General features: G+C 40.6%; 2 protein-coding genes across 7 annotated transcripts in view; both read right to left on the bottom strand.

Annotated features, from left to right (window-relative positions):
- kif19 (kinesin family member 19) overlaps window positions 1-15,710 on the bottom strand; it is a 35,203-nt gene extending 19,493 nt beyond the window's left edge. Inside the window, exons 1-2 of one of the 2 annotated variants that reach the window (XM_020613868.1) lie at window positions 14,761-15,710; window positions 13,881-13,961 (exon numbers count right to left, since the gene is read on the bottom strand). In XM_020613868.1, the coding sequence (XP_020469524.1) occupies window positions 13,881-13,961; window positions 14,761-14,799 (120 nt within the window). In that variant the 5' untranslated portion in view covers window positions 14,800-15,710. The remainder of the gene's footprint in view (window positions 1-13,880; window positions 13,962-14,760) is intronic. The other variant, XM_020613869.1, reaches the window with a different exon arrangement.
- Window positions 15,711-16,970: 1,260 nt separating this feature from the next.
- The window catches only part of ttyh2 (tweety family member 2), a 50,948-nt gene continuing 44,825 nt past the window's right edge, over window positions 16,971-23,093 (bottom strand). For 2 of the 5 annotated variants that reach the window (XM_020613865.1, XM_020613864.1), the window contains 6 exons: window positions 22,139-22,231; window positions 21,905-21,997; window positions 21,333-21,475; window positions 20,738-20,923; window positions 20,558-20,636; window positions 16,971-18,494 (listed from right to left, as the gene is read on the bottom strand). In XM_020613865.1, coding sequence (XP_020469521.1) covers window positions 18,414-18,494; window positions 20,558-20,636; window positions 20,738-20,923; window positions 21,333-21,475; window positions 21,905-21,997; window positions 22,139-22,231 — 675 coding nt within the window. In that variant the 3' untranslated portion in view covers window positions 16,971-18,413. Of the gene's footprint in view, window positions 19,634-20,539; window positions 20,637-20,737; window positions 20,924-21,332; window positions 21,476-21,904; window positions 21,998-22,138; window positions 22,232-23,093 lie in introns of all 5 variants that reach the window. The other 3 variants (XM_020613862.1, XM_020613863.1, XM_020613861.1) reach the window with 3 other exon arrangements.

Below are 23,093 nucleotides of genomic sequence, written 5' to 3'. Positions count from 1 at the left end.
ATATTGGTCACTGAGGTTTTCTGTTTGGAATTTCAGAACTGTTTATTTGTAAATTATGAGTTTGTTTATTTATTTTGACCTGTTAAAGTGAGAATAATAAGTGAGATGGGAAAATCTTTGTTTTTTATTTAGTTGCATGATAATTCTGCACACTAATAGTTGCCTAATAATGGTGTACATGTAGATATTCTCTTAAGAAAGCCAAAACTTCACTTTTACTACTTAAATGTTCAGGTTTGCGGGTTTGTTAACATTTTGGATTGACCAAGAGCACTGTAGTTGTGCAATAACAAAATTAATCCTCAAAAATACAACTTGTCTAATAATTGTGCACACAGTGTATTTTCATTACTGTGGTATGCACATTGAGAAGGTGAGGGCTCAAGGAGAGCATTTTCTGATCCTTCCTGCCCCCTCCTTTCTCATCATCCTCTTAACTTCCTACTTCTCCTTTAATTTTTCTTTGCCCACCGTACACTTCAATGATGTACAAGTTCTGATCACATTTCACAAGAAAGAAATTGTGAACAAGGGAATACTTCTCTTAGTATCCAAGCTCAGAAGCATTAAAGTCACTTAGTCTCTGCCAGTCTGATGACCTTCACGAACAATATGAGTATACTTAGAAAATCTCTTTCCCACAATATGACAAAAATGAGCTGATGGGTCCAAGGATCCTGTTGCAGACAACTGCACGAGCACAAAAAAAATTGTACTGATGATCAAAACTGTGAGAGTTGGACAGATTTTTTTTTTAGGGCTACAACTATTGCTTATTTTCTTTATCGCTTAATCTGCCAATTATTTTCTTGATTAATCACTTAATGTACAAAAATGATGCTAAAATTTTATAAGAGCCCAAAATATCTTATTTAAAGCACTAGATTTTCCCGATCAACAATCCAAAACACCCAAATGTTCTGTTTACAAAGATATAAAACAGAAAAAAAATCATCACATCCAAGGACTGATGGGACTTCTGCCTGTAAAATTACTGATTATCAAACTAGCCGCTTCATTTTCTGTAGATCAACTAAGTCATTAATTGAGGAATTGTTGTAGCACTACTGTTTAAAATTTTACATTTGTTTAAGAAAGGAACAGTTTGTGTTAATGAAAGGCTATAATGAAGTGAAAATGATGCCCTTTCAAATTAAGCCACCTTAGTGTGCACCTGATATTATGTATATGCATGTATACTGTAGGAAAGCTGACATGCAACAATGCTCTTACAAAATTACACGTAGGTATCAAATAGTGTGGGTATCCATGTGGTTTTGTCTCTGCACACACACTTGGGAGAATCATTAAGGGCCAAGGGTGTTATTAGCACTGTCGGCCCCATCTGCCATCTGTGTTTCTTCAGTTACAGTGCTTTCCACAGCTCCACCCATGAACATCCACACACAGCAGCTGCTGTTCAAGCAGGTTCTATACCACTAATTTTCTTAAGGCTTCTAGTAAGACTGTAAGGTGTTGGCTCTGATGATAGGACACTGTGTGGCAACATAAGACTAGGTGTGGGCACGTGCTTAAGGTTTTGCTGCTGATAAAAAACTTCAGGTAAAAACCTCCCAGAGTTTAGACTGCAGGTGCCCTTCACAGCAGACTGCTCTCTCTATTCAATTAGGAGGATTCATAGGAGAACAAAGACTCTGGGGTGAAGTACAGGTCAGAACTAGCTGTTGAGCGTTGATGCCCTGTGTACAGAACAGGTTAAGAGGCATTTGGAAACATGGCGGTCTCATAGATACCATTAAATCTCGTTCATTTCCTCCCTCTCTCTCACACAGTTGCATGGAAACATCTACTCATACACACTAGCAACTGGCAACTAAGTAAGCTACGTTTCATGGCCGCTGCCACAAGCAGGTCTGTGAAGGCAGAGGCATGACTGACCACAGGAGCGCGGGGCAGCAAACTCCCACGCACTGTCTGTGTGTCTCAGATAAGAGAAGGTAGTGTTCTCTGTAAACCTCTTTTACAATAAAAACAAGGCTGATGGTTAAAAAATGTTGATCGGAATTGCTTTAAAAATCCAGGAATTAGTTATAACACCTTAGGAGCTAACACAGATCATTAATCATCCAGAGTGCAACAATTAGCCAGTTAAACAATCCACAGAAAACTAATCAGCAACTCTTTTGACAAATGATGTTGTGAGGAAGTTTTTTAGTCAAAAATGGCCAATATACACTAGTTCCATCTTCTCTAATGTAAAGTGTTTTCTGGCTTTCTTATTCTCTTATGACATTAAACTGCATATCAATGGATTTTGGACTGACAAGACAATCCAGAGTATTGTGAAAATTGTAGATTTTAGAAATTCAAGAATAGGCATTTTTCACAATTTGCTGCCATTTTACAGACCAAATGACTAATGAACATAATCACTCATTAAAGCCATTGTTCTAGTTCTTTAACACAAGACTGTGTTACTGCTAAGTGTTAACTGCTATGGCATATGCTACAAGCAACAAATAGTCGATCTTTAAACCCTACAAGTAATTTTCCCAGGACAAAGCTTGTGATTTATTGTCACTGCATCAGAAAAGCTTGTCTTATTTGCTCTACATGATTCATGAATCCAACAGCCTTAAAAGTGGGCTGTGAGCCAGTTGACCGCTGCACAGCAACCATTCTCTAAACACAACTGGCACAATACAGCAAACATGCAAAACCTGATAAGATTAATAGAAATGTCTAACTGGGTGCCTAGGGTGCCACTGTTAATGAACAAAGTAGTGGACAAGCTGTAAGAGATAATAAATTATAAGATAATAAATTACCGGGACCTTGGCTATGACTCTAATGTGAAGACATAAGAGCACATTTATCAACCATTTGCCTTTTTGCCAGTGCATGTGCTTCTCTAACCTCCTACTACCAATCGTCTCACCTTCTGGTGTTGAAAGTCTGTCTAGGCTATGAATTATTTCAATCTATAGACATGTGACAGTTGAAGCTACAACAAATAGAAGACAGAATCATTGTGAGTAGAGTCCAAACATCCATGATGGTGGTTATTTCTGTCATATAGGGTCTATGTGTCCCCAATTCAGATGAGGCAGCCTTTGAAGGTTGCATTTGAAGACTGATTGCATCACAGCGCTTCGACAAGACTGTCCCATTTTGAAGGCTCCTTCAAATATGACCAAAAGAAATGCATCCTTCATTTGCAGGGCAACAAAAGCTCCAACTGGTGGATCCTTCGCAGCCCACCCTATCCCAGGATTCTCTGCATGCTCACAGAGAGCAGAGCAGCTGTCACCATATTACTGTATAAGGTGAGTGATGTCAAGGTCAGATTTCTGACTGCATGTAAATTGGTTCCTGTTCTTTCTCCTTCTTTCTCCCAGTGAGCCCTTTTACACTGCCTGCTGACTAATTCATGGGCACCACTAATACCACCACTTATACAAGTGGACCTGAAGGACCCAAGAACTGCATGAAGTGAAAAAGAAGCCAATTTCGCAGTCGACAGCCTCTGCAAACGGGGTGTCAGTTTTAGCAGTTTTAATTATGTTGTCCCCTGGCACAATGGATACCACATGCTACGGGCATTTTTCATTTGTATGCAGGGCTTGACTCAATTCAACCTGACCCCAGGGGCTGACAAAACAAATGACTAGACCGTGAATTTACACACTGTGGCTATAACAGAGGACTCCTAAAATATTCATATCGCATCAAGGATCAGCCAAAGTCAAAACAACAGCTTGCTTATGCAGCGACATGAAACCAATTGGCTTGATGGAGTTATCTAAATGCCATAAAAAGCACTGGGATTCGATGGAGCACCTTTGGCCAGCGGGGTCCTTGACTGATGGGCTTTCTAATCAACAAGCCCTGCTGTGCTGGTCGTTAAAGTAGCAGGATTGACTTGGCTGGCCATCTAGCTGATTATAGCGCTGCTAGCTCCCACCATGGTTCCATAATTCAAAGCAAGTTAGCCTGCACTGGTTGGTTGTCCCTGACTTGCTCAACTATTGTGTGCCAAGTGGTAAATGCTGCCAAGATGGGCAACAGGTCAGCAGTCATGCAGAGTCCTTTTATAAGTGCTGGTTACATTACAGCTAAATGATAGCTCAGATAATTGATAAAATACAAAAGAGCAATTAGAAAACTCAATAATATAAATGGCCTACAGTATACCAGCTGCCAATCAAACTGTAATAACACAGTTTGATTAGAAGCAAAATTTACTACAGTGCAGTATTTAATCCCAATGATCACAAATAGACTCCAAACTTATTGCTAGGTGAGAGTTGACCAAAATCAAAAAAATCTTGTATTGTGTAAAACAAATATAATTAAATGAAATTAATTAATTAATACAAGATGTTAAAAATACAGCAACTGCAAATAAATACTGAAAACATGTTTAACAATAAAGCCAAAGTGAGGAGTGAGGAATAATTAAAAGAGCAGACAGCACAAGAAACAACAGATGGGTAAGGAAGGGTCTAAATCAAAGGATATGCACAGAGTGTATACCGTGATATCATGTTTTATTGTTTACATTTGTGTCCTGTCTTTGTCACTCTGCCTTCAAATTTATGAAACTACTTTCTTTTATATCAAGCTCACAGGGTTGACCATGCATGTACCGAAGAGATTAAGAGAGGGGCTTTTTTTTATTGTCAGTCTGTCATATTTGATGTGCATGTCCATGTCTGCATCTCGCTTTTCCCCAGATGCAGTCAAGGATCTCAGTGTTGCATCTGCTCCTACGCTCTCTTTTGATCAGCGTATTAAAGACAAGACCAAAACAACTTTTTTTCACCTACATAACACAGCTAAAATGTAATCTTTTCTATCCATGGCAGTTTGTCACAGTGTCAAAACGAGGCTGTCTCATTGCAAGGGTTCCTTCAAATGTGGCCGAGAAATGCGTCCTTACACTGGGCAACAAAGGCTCCAACTGGTGGATCTTTCGTGGCCCACCCTATCCCAAGATCCTTTGTGTGCTGGCAGAGAGTAGAGCATCTGTCAAGGTTCCTAGGCAACAGGAGCGGTGCTTTGGAATGCAAGGGTAAAGGCAGGAACAGCTGGTAACATAAACAGGAAATCCTCCATAAACCAGACTGTCTCATTTCGGTTCGGTCCATGGTTTGGCCTTCATAGACTACAATGACCTTCGCAGACCACGTCCTTCAAAGGATACAGCCCCTGAATTGAGACACAGCTTTTCTCTCTTTCTACAGAGGGGTGACAAATTAAAAGAAAAACCAACATAAACATGCCCCACCAGAACAGCTTCAGTTCACCTTGGCACTGATTCTCTACCAGTCTCTGGAACTCTACTGGAGGGATGAATGCCATTTTTCCAAAAGTAAGAAAAATTTGACTTGACTATCTGTGTGTGTACAATGACATCAACAACAGAGTCACTTAACAAAAACATCTTTATGCTGTGTCAAGAATATCACAAAGAGCAAAAGATCAAGATCAGAAAAAGAAGGCAATCAGATCCAAGTGGTGACCTTTACAGGGCCACTTTCAAGCTGCTCTGTCAGAAACGCAACTAAAGCCTTGGAAAACCCAACGAGCACAATTACAGCTGGTTACCTAATAGAAAGCCTCAGAACTGCCCTCTCTGCACTCCAACAATGCTACTGTATATCCCGTTTCAGGAGCTCTCAATGAACGGAGGTGAGTTTTGGATCACAGTGCACCTGATACAGGGTGCTCTTCATTTGAGGTTACATAAAACGTCTGCCTGTGGCTGTGGCAAATGAATGCCTGTCAGTCAGGTGCTGCTGTAACTCCGACTCAGACAGGTCTCTGCATAGTCTCAGCACCTTATGCAACAAGTGATCTTGAAAGTTCAGAACTTGAGTAAGAGAAATCACTTTCTTTCTGTCACCTATCCATTTTTCTCCCTTGCTCCTTAGACTTGTCATTTCTGTTTAGAGGCCTTGTATCATAGATGTGTTACTGCATAGCACAGGCACAACAATTTGTCATCCTTTATAGCAATTCCAGATTTCAATTTAGTGTGAAGATGTGAAGAGCTGAGGGTGCCTTAGGTCGCCCTATTCATGAGTTAATAAAAGATATGTAACATCCATCTGCTGGATGTTCTTATTTCAAGTAAGTGCAAAAGAATCCTTGGATTCAAACCACAACTCAGGCAACTTTTTTCTTGTTCCTTGGGCTACAAATTTCATTGGTATTTAGAACATACTTTATAACTCACAGGTTTTTTTTGGGATATCCTTCAAGCTAACCAAAGGTAGTACAAAAAGCACAACCTCCTTGGTGGGGTAATAAGGCTGATTACCAGCACAGCTATTACTAATCCACTTGGTGATATCAAAAAACAGCACACATCCAAAGGGTATACACCGACTGGCAAGAAAGCTCAGTAGCTGGATGGCAGAGACTGGTGCAGGCTGTCAGCTAAAGGTCAGAGGCAGCCTTCAGGCCAGGGACTGGAAGTCAGCCATCATGTACAAACAAGGACAAACACCAATTGCCCAGACAGCAGCACACAGATACTACATAGTGCTGTGGTCTCTCAACATCCAGCCTCAGGCTGGGCATTTGAGTGCTAGAGAAACAAAAGAAGACAGAGGTACTTTGTGTAAAAAAGAATGAGTTCAAAGAAGGAAATCTCTGCATTGAAATCAAGTCAAGTGGAAACTTAAGGAGAAGACTCCTCACTCTGGTTCATATGCTTAAAATGTGGTAAAATTTCCATCTGCCTGCTACAAAGTGAAACGTGTTGTACTGTAACATATTCCTCTGATAAAAATGTAACATATCATTTAAGATACTGTAAATTTAGCACCAAACTATTTTGAATGGTCAAGTCATGCTAGCCATGCAGCTGTGCTCATAACAAGCTGTTATGAAGGGAAAACAATAACGGCTCATAAACATCCTGAAGTGCTGGTGTATGAAGGCTCAACAGTTTCAACGGAGCAGAGCGAGATAATTGCTGCCTTCAAAGGAAAAATGTGAGGTTCTAGTTTTGACACGGGAAAGTCGATGTTCAGGTGGTTCATGAGAACACTATTGCTAGGCTACTGACAGCAAAAAGGGACAATGAATTTTGAAAAATGAAGGATGTTTTTGTATTTCAACAAAAAAGCAGGCTTATATCAATGGTTTAATACATTATCAGCAGAAAAGTGTGCTGAACGTCAGGTAAATAATGCACTTTGGAAGATCCTTTCAGGAGGCAGCAGCAAGCTGTGCCTTTGTTCAGTGTCAAGTAACCTCACACCATGTGCACATGTAATGGACATCAGTAATAGCAGAACACAACACTATGTTATTTTCAGGCATTTTAGCCCATCTTGCCTCCATCAAATACAGCAGAGTAAGAGATGTCATCTGTGTGAAACACAAAGGCAGCCATTAGTATTTCTGAGCGGCATCTAGTTTTCTAGTTTTCAGCGGCCACAGCACACAATGAACCTTCTGGAGGGTTTCAAAACTACACAGTACTCCATTTTTTTTCTTTTTTAGAAGATGAAAGACATATCTCATGTTCTAAAAGAAGAACAGTCGTGACTGCTCATTATTCAAAAAAATGGTTGGACAGGTGAGAAACAGACACTAAATGAGTTTGGAGTATGTAATGTGTTCACACTGGAAAGGTACCACAATGAAGTAGCCTTTAAAGATGTCAACATGTACATCAAATCTGCTTGAGTTTTTAGTCCTTTAGTGTGTGGATAGTGGAGAGACAGCTCCTGGAAGAACCCAGAAAACAAACAGCATCAAAGCATTAGAAAGTCATTAGTATTGCAAGGTAAGTCAGGGAATCACTGGAGTGAATTTTTTCTTGATGTACCCTGATTTCACAAAAACTACTGTATAAAATGCATACTGTATTGCAATCACTAAACAACAAAATAAGGCATGGCTTATATCAGCGTTCCAAAAAGGACTCAGCTGTTTCTGATCTGACACCCTTGTGGATAAGGTGATAAGGTGGGGTTTGCTAATGCTACTCCCTGCTTAGGTACTGAGCATAAACATTTCCATCGCCTCCAGCTATAACCGGGTTTTCCATTCTTCTAGAAAGGCACTCTCGTCACTGAGCCTTACCAGACAACACTGTGCTGTTTTGACTGGGGGATTACTCAGAAAACAGTCTTAAAGGCTGACTCCCATTAGATCCTTTGACACCCAAGGCACATGAGAGATGTTTGTGCTGTATGACCTGCTTCCTCTAGCTTCCTGTCCTTAGGTGTTGCCTGTTTTCCCCTCAGCCTCCTTTTTACTCACCTGTTGATGTTTCTATTATGCCATTTCTCTTCCTTTAACATTTTATTATTTCAGTGATTTTCTCTTTCATTTGTCGGCATCTTCTGGGGATTTTGGTTGTTGATGTGAGCTTTGTTTTTTGTGAGAATCACTGATGTATTTATTATGTTACAATGGACCAATCCCTGCCTGTCTTTCTGACCAGGAGCCCAATAAAGATGGCACATTGATGGCCCTGAAGCTGGCCTGTACTTCCTGTTTGTGTAAGAGGTATTAGATGACCACGGAGGAAACAGGGAAACATTGTGCTCCTGATTTGGTTACTAAGAACAGCACACACACACACACACACACAAATGCACATACACATTACCAAGGCTGTGCTCTAAACACAATTTTGCTTTTCCCCTAAATGGGTAAAATTGTCATACTTGCATAATCTATAAACTGAGTCAGGGGAATTAAGTGTGTTTACTTGAGTACCATAGGCTGTCCGACAACAGGGCCACTCCAGCATCTACAGGACTCTCCTCCAGTGGCTGTTTGTGGTGAGATGCCAGGCCCTGCCCTCTCGTTGTGATCAGGAGTGGAAGAGCAGGGAGGGAGCCGAGAGGGATCACATGCTTCGCACACACACACACACATGTAAACATGCACAGATCTACCCACAGGGACCCTTGTTGTAAAAGAGGCTCAAGAGAGGGGCAGAGTTCAGGGCAATCAGAGAGAGTGTCAGAAGGAGATGTGGAGTCAGAGGGCACGAGGAAAGCAAATATTATCCACTTCTCAGGGTCAGTTTCTTTGTGTTGACATATTAACCTTCCCTTGTGAGGACTACCTTCTATGTGCAAACCAAAATAAACCCATCTCTGTTTCTTCTTCATTTCTCTTTTTCTCTACTGTGCTACTGTTGCCATTTTAGGTTCAGGTCCCGTTACTGGCTCTGTCTCTGTGTGTGGCGGTTAAATCGTCGGAGCTAAAAAGGACAAGGCTATTTGTAGTTCCTTTCCCTCTCTTGTCCAAACACGAAGCTATTCAAACACTCTACTGTGCATGGACAAAGCATGCCCATTTTCATGTTTTCCCCAGACTTTTAACAAGACAACTATGGCAATGAACTGTTTTGGAAAGAACATTTCCATCCACAGCAGGTGGGGAAACATTAAAACAGCAAGGGAACTATGTTGTTTTTATGCAGATTTCACTCCTTCTCCTTCACTCACAGGTCAGCAGTAAGCTTTCTCTAAATGAAATCAAGTTAGCTGTGATTGCACAAAGAAACTGTACAGTTCAAGATAAGTCCTCCAGCCTGGTTTTGATCAGTGTCTGGATGGTTACCTGAACATTTCACAATTTAACAATATTTTTACTGCCACTAAGTACAGTGCTGCTTGGAATTGGTCGAAAATGTACTTCCACATCCCAAAATAGATTTTGTTTGCAGTGCAATGCCTTTCCCATTGACAGCAGTTTGTTTTCCAGGGAGAGCTGCTTTTGCTGAGCGGGCTAACTACTGCGCAGCCTCTAAGGTAAAAGCAATTTGAATCTCCTTTCACTAACAGGCCTGTGTAGAGGTTGGCGGAAATTCTACACCGAGGACTTGAAGTCAGGCGCTTTGTGCTCCACAAAGGTAGAAAATTTGCCAATTCATGTACATGCTGTAATCAATTAAGCTTGTGCTTGGACCAGGCTCAATGCTGCTTATTATTTTAAAGGACTTGATTTTTGCAGAGAAACTGGGAAGCAAAATGGCCCATTTCTGTTTACCTACTGGCTGACAACATCCCTCTCAGGGATCAGACTGGAGCACCTGGCACTGGTGTTTTCTCGGTCAGGTAAACACATGGATGAATTCATGGTGGGATAGAGGATTCTCACTGACAAGATGGCAATAAAATGCCCCCATCCATATTTATTGCTCCTGTGCTTACAGTCCACACCAGGTTGCAAACCTGTCAATGATTGAGCCGAGCAAATGTTGCACCAAAAGAATTGATTTATTACAGTCAATTCACCTGTGAAAAAAGAAAGTGACTAATAAAACCCCTAGTTGTTGTGGCCTCTGCTGTTCTGCTTGTTCTCCTATATAGAGGACCATACTACTGAGGAACAGGAATAAAAAAAACCAAAACAAACAATGGCCCTGACCTTGTCTCGTCGTCTCCATGGAGATGAGGCCTCACTATAAAGCATTCCCCACTGTGTGCTGCTGACAGGCCAGCCCTGTCGAAGACATGCTTCAAATGTTTAAGGGCTAAGTAAGACACCCTGCAGGATGCAAGCTCTCACTTCTACTGACAAGATCTGCATGTGGATTAACACATTTTCAAACATGCTTGATTATTGCACTGATTTAAAGCTAAAGTGTGTAATGTTTTTCAAATATTTTTGTTGTAGAAATCTGCTGCAAAACTTGTTTTTATGTGGAGAGGTGCTGTCGAAGCCTCCTCTAACCCAGACTCGTTGAACAGCACTAGTAGCAGTGCAGAGATATTAGGTTCTCAAAGGTTTTGAGCAGGATTGACCTCTCTAACCAATCAGAGATTTTTTAATTATTTCTGATTGATCAATACATTTTTCTGCATTCTCATTTACTATAATTTCATAACAACAAATATCTGAAGAGCTGGCCAGAGCTTGGTGGAGCATAGCAAATTATAGTGGAGCAGGGAGAGAAAGTAGGATCGGAGCTGGAACGCAGCCAGACTCGTCAATGGGAACACAACCATTGACTAGACTGGCAGCGATCAGCTCTGGCGATCGTGACGCAGGCAGAATGCAATGCAGCTGGATCCATTGGAAAATAGGGGTGAGCCATTTAATACCTCATTCATACATCCACCTTACTACAACTCTGACCTGTGCGCTACTCACTCAAGGACAAGGAAAGCCCATTGAGTGCAATAGGCAACAGGTGGTCCATGAAAGGTAGTGGCTGGATCTCCTGACACTTTTAGAGTGGGGAGGGTAAGCCAGGGAGAAAAGGAACAGGTGGCAGCAGGCTTAACCTGAGCTAAAACTCATCCACTGAGCTCATCTCCACAGGCTTAACCAGCTTTTAGTTGTATGGCTTCTGCCAGGACAGCCAGATCTGGGAACTCCCACCAAGTTGGCCAAGTCAGCCACCAGCACCCTGCTAATCTGTCTGAGCACTACCCATAGGCATATATAGTCACTGATCGACTGCCTCCCTGTCTCGCAAACAAGATAATCACTTCATAGTCGTGTGTATTTGCAGGGATAGCATATGGAAGGGACGGAAGATGTTATTGGTACATTCACATCTGCATGTATTTGTGCGATGGCTGGAGCTACAGTGACAGCTTTATGTGACAAGATTCAGCAAACAAACAGACCATGTGCCATAATCTCATCCCAGTGTTGTCGTGACCCACTTCACCACATCCTCTCCCCATTCATGTCAGAATAGCCCTTCCTCAAATCCTTCTCCAAACATAGGTAAACATACAGTAAGATCCCCACAATCTCCCTCTCTCATTATAAGCTCCACTAATCCTCTGCCGCAAATGTGCCTGAGTAAACATGATGCAACCCCACAGAGACCATACAGCATATCAAACTTATTTCTAATTCTCTCCACAGACATAACACTAAATGAACTGTGCTATTCTGGAATAAAATCGACACTGAAAATTTATTTTAGCTGAGGTGTGGTTCAGCTGGAGATAGTAAAAAGGCCTTGTTGTAGTGGCTGTGTCAGAACCGTTTCTATCTGCATGCCTCAATAATCCAAGTCTATTTTAACGATGTCAAGGCAGACAGAGCTGCTGATGCGACCCTTAAGACCTGGTGTAACTGAATTACTTCCGAGAAGACAAACAAGTCAGATGTTTGCGCTGTGGATTAAGTGTGTTCTCTAGTAAAATCCTTCAGCAGCACAAGTAAACACTACTAATCATATAAATAATATTTCCCTGCATTTGTCGAGACTGAGGCAAATCTGACCCACTGTGTCAGCTGTTGCTATACTGTTACTTGTCTTGGTTAATTCACAGAAGCTGCAACCAGTATGCCCACTACTACCCTCAGTCAGCCCACCCCAAGCGCACAGACACCTCAGCAGGTTCCCAGTCATGACACTCATTATCATTTGCACTACCTTCATCATCATCATCACACACTCACCAGAGGTACTGCTAAACAGCATCCAAAGGGGACCAGTTCAAAAGCAAGGACTACTGGTAAATATGGTCCTCATGGAGCTCATACAGTATGTTATTTTCACATGGGAGGTCACGTGGTGATAACATCATCGCATACTTTGCACGGTGAACAACCACTAAGGACAAAATCCTCTGAGGAAAAAACCCACACCTCTGTTGTGTGACAACAATCTAAGAGCAGCTGTTTAATTTTGATAATATGTTTAACACTGATTCTTTGCTGTTGTGCACAACAGTTGCCATGAAAGCCAATCTACATTCTGTTGATTCATAAATATTCCTGTCACAGTTTACTCTAATGGAAAATACAATTAACATAATGGCTCCAGTCAAAGCAGTTTACTTGCCAAATAAATCAGAAAGCCACCCAGAATTGGTCCCGAAACAACAACAAGAGCCAAGTGGGAGTAGAGTGAAGAGAACCAGGCACAAGGCTTTTCTATGTTCATATGTCAACATATTAGATGACAATGGCTTGAGAGTGCCATAGGGATGATATATTTTTGTAGGCAAACTCAGAAGTTACCATCATCCTGGTTCCCGAGACAAAAAGCCAGTGGGATTTTTCCACAAGCTTTTGAATAATAATTTTTGAAGCCCAAAAACAATCACCAGAAGTAAAAAGCTATTTTTAGGCTATAAATGAAGTACGCCAGTGTCCCATGACTTCCAACTTGTAATATCATTTAGCATTCTTACCTCAGTTAGTTAAAACAGTTTGCAAATTTAAAAAAAACAAGGTTGTAAAGGCGGACTAGTGAGGAGATTAGTCTCCGTGTTTGGAGTGATGACTCACTACTACAGAACTCTATTAGCTGCCAGAAGCACAAAACAACCAGTCTGTTGATGATTGAATTGCATTGCAGTTAATGATGATGAAGAGGAATCAAAATAGATCTTTGGCTCTGCTACACTGATTTGAATACTTTTTTAAACCATCCATCATGAGTCTGATGATATTATAGTAGTGCAAAGATAAATTGGTGAAGTACTACATAACTGTGGATGATTCCAAAAACACAAATAATTGATTGCTCCCTAGCTAAGAGAATGACCAACCATCAGTGTAAATGTTTATGCCCAAAGACTCTGCAGTTGTTGATGCCCAATTAAACCCAGGCATTCGCTATGGTGAAGCTTTTAGTCATCTGACTATGAAAGGATCTCTATCTGTCTATCATTTCTTAGAAAGGCCACTGCCTCTGCTTCAGGTCTGAGTCATCCAGAGTTCATTCACAAATGAAATGTGACATTTGAGGTTTACAAGCAAGCTGGGTTTTAAAAAGAGCTCCTGGTGTTACCAAGGTCCCTGCAAACACCTTATCTCTGCAGAGGGAGGTGGAGACAACAACCCTCTGCCACACAAGCACACACAATGATCTTATCACTCAGTCACATGCACAGGGTTGAACCGGTTATCGATGATACTGATGCACATACACAGAGTGGTAGAATAAAGGACGGCTATCTCACCTGGTCGTCCACTCTGTGTGCCACGATCGTAGCCGCCTCCTCCTGCTCAGCATCGCTGAGGGGTCGGATCCTCAGGGCAACCTGCAGCACACAGAGAGAATTCAGTCAGATATATGTGACTTACTGCAATTACAGGTTAGAAATAACACTGATAGCACACAAGAACACTGTATCCTCTAAAATAAATGAGCTTTACTTAGCTGTAACTGAATATGTGAATGTGAGATTGTTAGATTTGTTCTGAGCAGGATGATGAGCAGTGTGGTCGGTAATTTGTCAATTACTGTATGTGTGAATTCTTAAGCAGGATCTGCACTCATTTTAAACATCAAGATCAGTTTGCAAGTCTGGATATCTGCTCCATAAATGGTGACAATTTTTAAATTAAATAATAAAAAAAAAAATTAAAAGAAATATCTAGTTAATTTAAAAAAACAATATTACACTCAGTGGCCACTTTTTTAGGCACACCTGTACAATCTAATGCAATTCAATACAACTGTTATGCCATCAAAGTATTTTTAAGATGCTTATAATGTTTACTGAGGTGTCAGTGGTTGGTGGTGTAAATATGGAGGGCAACAAATTAGAACAACCTCTCAATATAATGTACAAACATCTTTAACTGTGACCTCAATATTAAACATACAGTAATATCAAAAAACTGGACAGGCATAATAAAAGCAGACTTTTTGGCATAACAATTACATTAGGTCGCACAGGTGTACCTAATAAAGTGAAGTGTACATTTAGCAGCAGATCCAACTGTTTATAAAACAGATTGATTGTTAATGACCACTAACAGCAGCTTGTTAGGGTAAAAGGAGCACTGCTTGGGTTATATTAGGAATTAAAAAGCACATCTGTGGTTTGGACTCACAGTTAGTTGATGGTCCTTTGACTCCCCCGTGTCCTTCATGGTCACTTTTAGGTCTGAAGGATAAGAAGCGTCAACAGCAGACGGGACGCTGGAGCATCCTAGTCCCTGTCGGTACCTGCATGCCACCTCCTCTACAAACCCACCTGCCGCCGTCCGCACACACAGTCAGCAGCTAGTAGACTCTGTGCAGCTGCTGGAAAGGTCTGACTGTGTCTCCTCCGAGTGATAACAGGAGCGTCCGCCGAGCTAACTGCCTCACGTCGTGTCTTTTTCACTTCACGACCTCCGCCTCACCGTCAGCCCAGTCCCGGCTAGTCCCTAGTCCCTCTTTTTCTCCCTCTGTGCTTCAAAGTGCGTCGAGGCTCCTCCTGTGTGTTTCCGCCCAGCAGGTTAAAACACCAGAATAATTTATTTTGGAGCCGAGGAAGGGTAACACCATCAGCAGCCGTGCACCTGCTACAGACACTTCCCGGTCTCTCCCCAGGTCCTCTCCGCTGCCCCGTGTGGGTGTGTGCACGCGCGCGTTGTCCCTGGAGATCCAGCTAGCTTAACTGTAAACATTACAGTAGCCGACTTCCGAGTGTAGTATTTTTAAGAAAACACACATCCTGGTCTTTTTCTTTGCCTTAGTCTTTTTTTTTTAAAGCTAAAAGTCCAAAGTAAGATGGTAGAGGAATCCTCCCGGGATAAGATGCCCACCCACTCGCAGCATAACTCCACCTGCGCCCGTCAAATATTTCCCTAAAGTTGTTTTTGTATTGTCCCAACGGCCGCCATTTTTAAAAGTCTATCTAAACAATAACAGTTTCCGTTCTTTTTTAAGCTTCTTTGTTGGAATTTTAGACTTTGTATGTTTTGACAAAGGTAAACACAAACCAACGAAGCTTCATGGGGAGAGAGACAAAATATAAAATGGGCCTCGGGCAAGATGTACCCAGGGGCATCTTTCCTCACAGTGACGTAGTCTGACACTTGTTTATTTATGATCCTAGAAAGGATCATAAATAACAGTGCCACACAGGCACTAGTGCCCTTTTATACTCTGACTTGATAAGTGCGCTTTTTGCAGGGTAGTTTGTTAATTTTATATTTTAGCTTTTAAGTACTTTTCATTGTGGTTCAACTAAACTTAGGTAATTAAGCCTGACAGCATCAGACAATTATTAGGCTATGAATTACAGTATTATTGAAGGCATGATAGCTTTTACCTCATAGCTCTGATAGCTCGAAATGTGTGTGTGTGTGTGTGTGTGTATATATATATATATAATTAAATAAATAAATAACTTTTGTTGAGATAGGTGGCCTTTTTGTACTTGAGCACCTGCTCTCCGCAATGTCTGCTAACCATCCTGGTGCTACACGTATGTACAGCCATATTAGCTGTCAACATTAAGATACAGAGATACAGTAGGATTAGTAAGAATGCAAGTTACTTTACTTCTTTAGGATATAGAAATTGTGACAGAATTGAAATATCTCAGTTTTCAGATCAGATGTAATTTAGGCTGTGTCATTATCATCACACTAGCTTGTTGGACTGATTTACAGTATGTGTTTGTGCTCAGGGAGTAGTGGCTATGACAATTTCAGGATAAGCAATATAAATATTTTTCTCAAATGGAATCTTACCCAATCACCTGTGTTTTAGTTTAACTTTACTTATGTGCATGCATTAAAAAAAACAACCTCTTCCTTTTGAAGTGTTCCACACTAACCTGAAACATTCTGATATTCTCTGTTGTAGTGAAGCTGAACAACTTTTTTTAATGCTGCTTCCACTGAGCAGCACCTTGTGCAACACTATGCTGACATCTGCTGGAAGAGAAAAGAACAACCAGACTGGACTTTCAATTTCAAACAAACTCATGTTAGTCATGGTTGGTTGGTCAGTTATAAACAAAGGGTGATTTGATATTCACATCAGAAAAAGAGTACATCGAAAAAGGCATGGTGACACTGGTGATTTAAATTGTTTGCATGAAGGAGTGTTATATTAAGATGAAATGTTTTATATTCAATTTAGGATGTATTGTAGATTCATACTTAAAGGTAGCATTACCTACAACAGTACTACTATCACAAAATGGAGAATAATATATAAAAAGATGATGCAAATGTTGTGAAAGACTGTTTTGTATCTGAAACATGAATGATAGATATTAGAACAAATATCTTCTCAAAAAGATCTTTAATTACAGTCATTTTGAACAATACAGTGTGTAAACAGCAGTGTGGGTTGGTATGGATTATATAATGTATGTTCAGTAGATTAGCATGTCTTAAAAATACATTAGTAAGGCTAAAAGAAGTCCACGCAGTTGTTTCGGTTCAGTGCACCCCTAAATCCTAATGTATTTCCCTGTATGATTATGCACCCAAGCAACAAAATAAGGGCACATCAACCTTTACTCAAAACTGGTTTATTCACCTCATAATTAGACCCCACAATTTGGGGTCTCACACAAAATTAAGCACCACTCTCAGTGCCAGTATAACATGCCAAAACACTTAAAAGTAATTATTAATCAACAAAACTGCATGTATTAAATCCATACAGAAAGGATTTGTTAGGCAGTACAAATGTAGCGTTTGGATGGTTTGAACTGGTGAAACTAATACCTGAATATTCTCATTAATCATAGTTAGAGCAGCACAGCTTCCAAGGAGAAATTACAACCTTATTGTATTAGTGGGATTAGATATGCAGAGAACATAAATTAATGGCTCTTAAAAATATGAAAAATAGTGATCCTATGTGACATCACCACAAAAACTAGAAAAAATATATTTAAAAAAACCCCACATTGTTTACACCAAAGAATATCAGAGTAAGACAACAGTCTGTTATTGTACAACTTATTTACAGAAGCCATGGTCTCAAGGTAGTTTCATCTCCATAAAAACGTAAAGCTTCACTCGCAGGTGTATCTGTGTGTATGAATGTAAATAAATTATTCTTCAACAGTACCTCCCAGTGTGTGCCTCCAGTGCTGGGTTTGTGCTTCACAGCTGTCAAGCATAGAAATAACAGGATACAGATAGAGACATAGAAAATAATATGACATGTTCAAATCAACATCGTCCACATTTTCCTCTTTGGAGACCTGCATGTACGTTGTCAAATGTAACACACACCATTGTTTCAAAGATCTGGAGGATTCTAGAAGGAAAAACCTCTTTCAAAAGGAATGTGCTGCTGAGCTTTACTGCACTGAAATTAAAATGGATCTTCAAAATTGCTTCCTTTCCCTGTTTCATCAAAGTTATTAGTCATCTATACGTTCTACCTGAAGGACTCGGGTACACATCACACCTTTACCCCTCAGTGCATGACAACAAGGTTTATATATAGTGTTTATTTTCCAAAAATTGTGTAGACATGTGAAGGAACACAACAGATTAAGAGCAAGTTAAATTCCACAGCACGTGTCAGAAATGTTTAGCAAGGTCCTCCACAAAGGGTTTAGGGCAAAAAAGTGTGATTAAAAATGTGTGTGTGCGCAATACACAGAGAACAGCACAGATATGTCCCACTGTCCCGAGTCCTGGACAAACGACATGTTACACTATTCTGTGTGATGCTTGGAACAGCCACACACTCCCGTCTTGATGAATGTGTGCTGCGGTTTTCTTCCTCAAACTGATAAAGTCTATGCTTGGAAATTGTTCCCATAGTGTCTACTCTGTTCCTCGGTCATGGACAGATAGGTGGCCCTCATAGTGGGGGAGTACTGTGGAGGAACAATAAAACACAGTTAGATCTCACAAGGTAATCATCAGCTAAAAAGATGTAAAGGGACAGTCCACTGAAAACCTGACTTTGGAACATATAGTTCTCACTTTGTCCATATTTTAGAGAAACTCTGTGTCTCTGTTGAAATGTATTATAAGTAGATTCAAGTAGTGAACCCCAGTTCTTGGCCAAATAAACCAGTAGCAGTATCAAATTCATCATGTGCCAAACCTGGCATCAGGTGCCTCATCAGGTTCTTAATCTTACATTAAAAAACTGTAAAGCAATCAAAATTTTGCCAGTTTCATAGTATTTTTAGCTACTCAAAATTCTTGCACTGCAGTTCATAGCATTTGAAAACTTTTTTTTTTGTTAAAAGGAGAAAAATATGAATATTTCTCAGAGTTCATTGCTTTGCAGTCATTCCACAAACTCATGAATGGTGTTGGTGTTAGTAAGTAAAGATTTCAGACAATACCCAGCCATAACTGTAGCAGTAGCTAATCCAAGCTCTCTATAGTTTAGTCTTCCATAAAAGAGCAAGCTACAAACACCTATGTGTCACCTTCAGAAGTGGAATATCTGAAGCTATAAAGACTGATTTTCAGTGGATTTTTCCTTTAATTCATATCAACTATGCTACCTCGGGGCAGCAACAAACAAATCAGTCCCTTACTATTTCAATGTACAGTTTGCTTATTTCAGTTACTTCAGTGTTAACAGTGACTAACACCAGTTTAGATCTGTTGATACCCTGATGATATGAATTCTTTAGTGCTACAAAACGCCTGGTGCTTAACACTTTATGGCAGTGCAAGCTATAGAGCTGAATAACTGGAGAAGGACTGCATGCACAGGGGCTAACTGTGAGGAAATCCAGGGCTATAACTGCAGTTCTCCCTGTGAGAACACCAGGGACAGGCATCCCTCACTGATGCTGAAAGACTGTCTAGAAATAGGACAACAGCTTGTGAGTTGAAAGTCATGCCAAACAGGAAAATGACACAGAAACCAAACAAGGAGATGACAGGTGAAGGAGAGGAAGAAGACTGAGGTGCAACAGAGGAAAAGTGAGGGAGTTAATCCTGAGGAAGAGGTGAAAAGACTTACTCGGTTTCTATACTGCTGAGAGTATATCTCCAAAAGTTGATTAAAAAAAGGAAATATAGAAATGAAAGATACAAACAAACAAACATACACATGACAAACAAACAAACAAAAATATACAAAAAAGCTGTTAGCTGAAGACTACGTACATTTGCAGTCATACGGGAGAATTTAATTATACATTACTTGCAGGAATTAATTTGAACGAAATCAAAAGGCAAAGTACAGAACATCATATTTTCTGGTTAAAGCCCAGTCGGAGCTACAGTTAATGAGACCTTCTTATTATATAATTAATTTGAATCTTTATGCAAATAACATGCAATTGATCAGAAATAAAATATGTATTTGGTGTTTATTTGCTATCTGCAAAACTGGACAGACCTGACTAACATAGCATTGTTTTTGTACTTTATCCTACTATAAAAACACTGAGCTTACGATTAGATGCCTGCAGATTGCATTTAACTGCTCTAGTTCATCACACACATACTGTACTCCCACAGGAGCTATTAAGAAGCTGTGCCCAGTGAAAATTTAATTTAAAATGCTTCTATTTTTATCTGCGTCATATGACAGAAGACAAGTGGCCCAGCCGAGGGTGAATTGATTCAGTGAGGAAGAAAACATTTAGTGTCAACAGTGAGCGACTTTATGGGTTAAGACCCATGTCACTTTCTCCTGGGAATTTGGCTTGAGAGAAGCTAAAAGATATTCACTTCGTGATTAAATATTAACTGCATTACTTCTGCTCTTCTTACTTTGGTACTGTAAATCAGCCTCTTGTAAGTTAGGACAGAAAAAGGCACAGTGCTCAACATTTGAGTGATGTAGAGAAAAGGTGAAATTTAAGAGCCGAGTCACAACTTCCTGTGTGATATAGGCTAAATTGGTCTGTTAGCTCAGTGGGAGGTGACATCATAAGAAGGACTTGACCTCTGGGACGCAACGCACCGAAGGGGGTGGAGAACCTCGTCCTATCAGAGGCACGTTCTCATACCGTGGGTTTCCCCCAAACAGAGCAGTCTGGTTCCTGAGGAAGAATGAAGGAAGCAATTCAGAAGCTGTAGGAATTCTAAATACCTAAAGATTAGAGGTGACCTTTTACTCCATACATTATTTCTGTTCACTCACATGTACTCAGACATCGGGGCGTTGGAGACTGCCGGGGCAGGCGGGTGCAGACTGTTCTGGCTGCCCATGCTGCTGCTGTAACTACAGAAACTGTGCATGTTGGTGTGGTTGGGGTTCTGAGAGCCTCTCCTTCTCGCCTGTGGGTTGAACGGGTCCTCCTCGTCGATGTCGTCGTAATCACGTTCCCTAAAAGTGTGGAGAAATGCCAAGAGAAACTCATCAGCAGAGGAGACAGTCGACGCAGCTCATGGACACAGTTAAGGTACGTGCTACTTCACTAACATAACATAACAGAGAAATCTGACCCTACAGATCTTAAAAACAAATTCAGATTTTCTGAGAAAATTTGTGATATTTTAAATAAAATTCAAGACAGGGTATTATTATTATAATTTATGAATGTATTTTGTAAAACTGCACTCACAAAACAAAATTTACATTTCTAGCAAAACATCTAGACTTTTGTACAATTGCAAAAACAAAAAAAAATTCACGCACATGCATGTGTTGGCTTGTACAGTACTCCTGCATATGGATGGATGCAGGATGAGAAAATAAGGGTGCAGGCAGGCAGACAAGCAGAGAACAAACTGACCTGCAGGCAATTTGTCTCCATGCTCTGGGAATGGCGCACAGCATGACAGTGAAGGCACAGGCTGCAAGGATAGAGAAGAGGCAGAGGTAGAGCACACCCTCCACCCCGTCATAGCACACCCCCACCATTGCATCCAGGTAGTCCTAAAGAGGTCAGAAGCAACGCATACTGTAAACAACAAATGCAGTTTGCCTGTATAAGAGGATTCTTGCTGCCATGGCAGACAAAACAAACCAAAGAAGAAAAAGCACTTACAGTAGAGCACTGATGTGTGTCATCTCCAGGGTAAATTATAGTTCATTCATATCATGCACATTCAGTCAAAAGTTCAACATTATTCATATAAACTGCACTGCAGTCAGGCAGTCAGTCCTAGACATACTTGTTACTAAGAAAAGTCACTGCTCTGTGAAGCTCATCTCATTAAATTGCAGATTCTTTCTGTTGTGTTCTGCTCTGCTCTGCTCTTTTCCCAGTTCCTTCAATTTTATGCTGAAATCCTGCATGGCCACTTACTCCCCTGTTGACCTGGTTGTGCTGCTGTAATGCCAATTAGGATGCAGTGAACCAACCTTGTTGAGCCCCCTGCAGTCCAGCAGGGCTGTCAGCTGGTGCAGACTGGCCTCCGAGGAGTTAAGCAAATGTTGGATACCCAGTAGGTCTCTCTGTGGAGAGGTCACCGTATCACTGAAAAATACTTCAGCACCTATTTGTACATAAACATCCTTCAAATACTACCCCTAAATAATTCAACTCACTTATACTACAGAACAAGAGTAGCAGCTTGGTGTTTATATGGGAGGTACCTCGGCTGTAGGGAAGAGAGGCACGGCGAACTGCAGGAGACTCTGGATCTGGATCTGCATGGTGGTCAGAGATCTCTGGAAGATGGTCAGAGGCTGCAAACAAGAAGCAATGGAGCCTTAAAAGAATCATAAAGGGGAGAAGCATAATAGAAGAGTCGAATGAAGCATAAAAAAAATAAAGGTTTTCAAGGCTGTTTGAAACTATATGAGTCATGTGACCCACAGCCGTTTTTAACCCCCTCAATGTCGCAACTCTCCTATCTTAAGGGCTCTGGTCACAGCTAGCTGAAGCTAATTTGCTAGCTGGAGTTAGTTAGTGTTATTGTAAACTGGCTTGTTACCTCTGTTTTATAGATCATCTAAATTCTACACTGCACATTTCTCTGTCAGATTCTGGCCTTAACTCAGTTTAAACCAAATATTACTGCCTTTTGGCTTTGTAGGTCAGTAAATTGAAAACATCCCATCATCACATTCCAACATTCAAAGTGTGCTTCAGTCATTGTAGTCTTGTAGATGTATGTTCTCACCAACAGAGGGCACAAAAAGCCTCCACATGCTGCACATACAGTGCACTATAACTGGATAATCACATCCTACCTGAAAGAGCCTTCTCTCCTGTGCCTTTTCTTAAATTAACTTTCAGGCTCAGCTATAAATGGATTAATCTGTCACATCTCCAAAGTAAAACTGTCTTCACACTCAGCCAACCTAGCAAGAGAAGCGTGAACCCCTCCTGGCCTATGGCACAATGTTCAATTGAAACAAGATATGGTCAATTACCTCAACTATCCATAAATGTAATTGCTTTGCACTGATCTGACAGATTTTTTTTTCTGGATCTGCATGAGTGTCCATGGTCGAACTGGTCTCTGCTGCAGAATGTAATGGAATGATCAGAGTTTTTAACTTTAGCTTGTTCTGAGCCAAACAAAGTAAAAAATAGGTCAGAGAA

The sequence above is a fragment of the Monopterus albus genome, unplaced genomic scaffold (assembly GCF_001952655.1).
Source record: "Monopterus albus unplaced genomic scaffold, M_albus_1.0 scaffold139.1, whole genome shotgun sequence".
NCBI classification, from domain to species: domain Eukaryota; kingdom Metazoa; phylum Chordata; class Actinopteri; order Synbranchiformes; family Synbranchidae; genus Monopterus; species Monopterus albus.
This window is presented reverse-complemented; position numbering and strand designations above follow the sequence as displayed.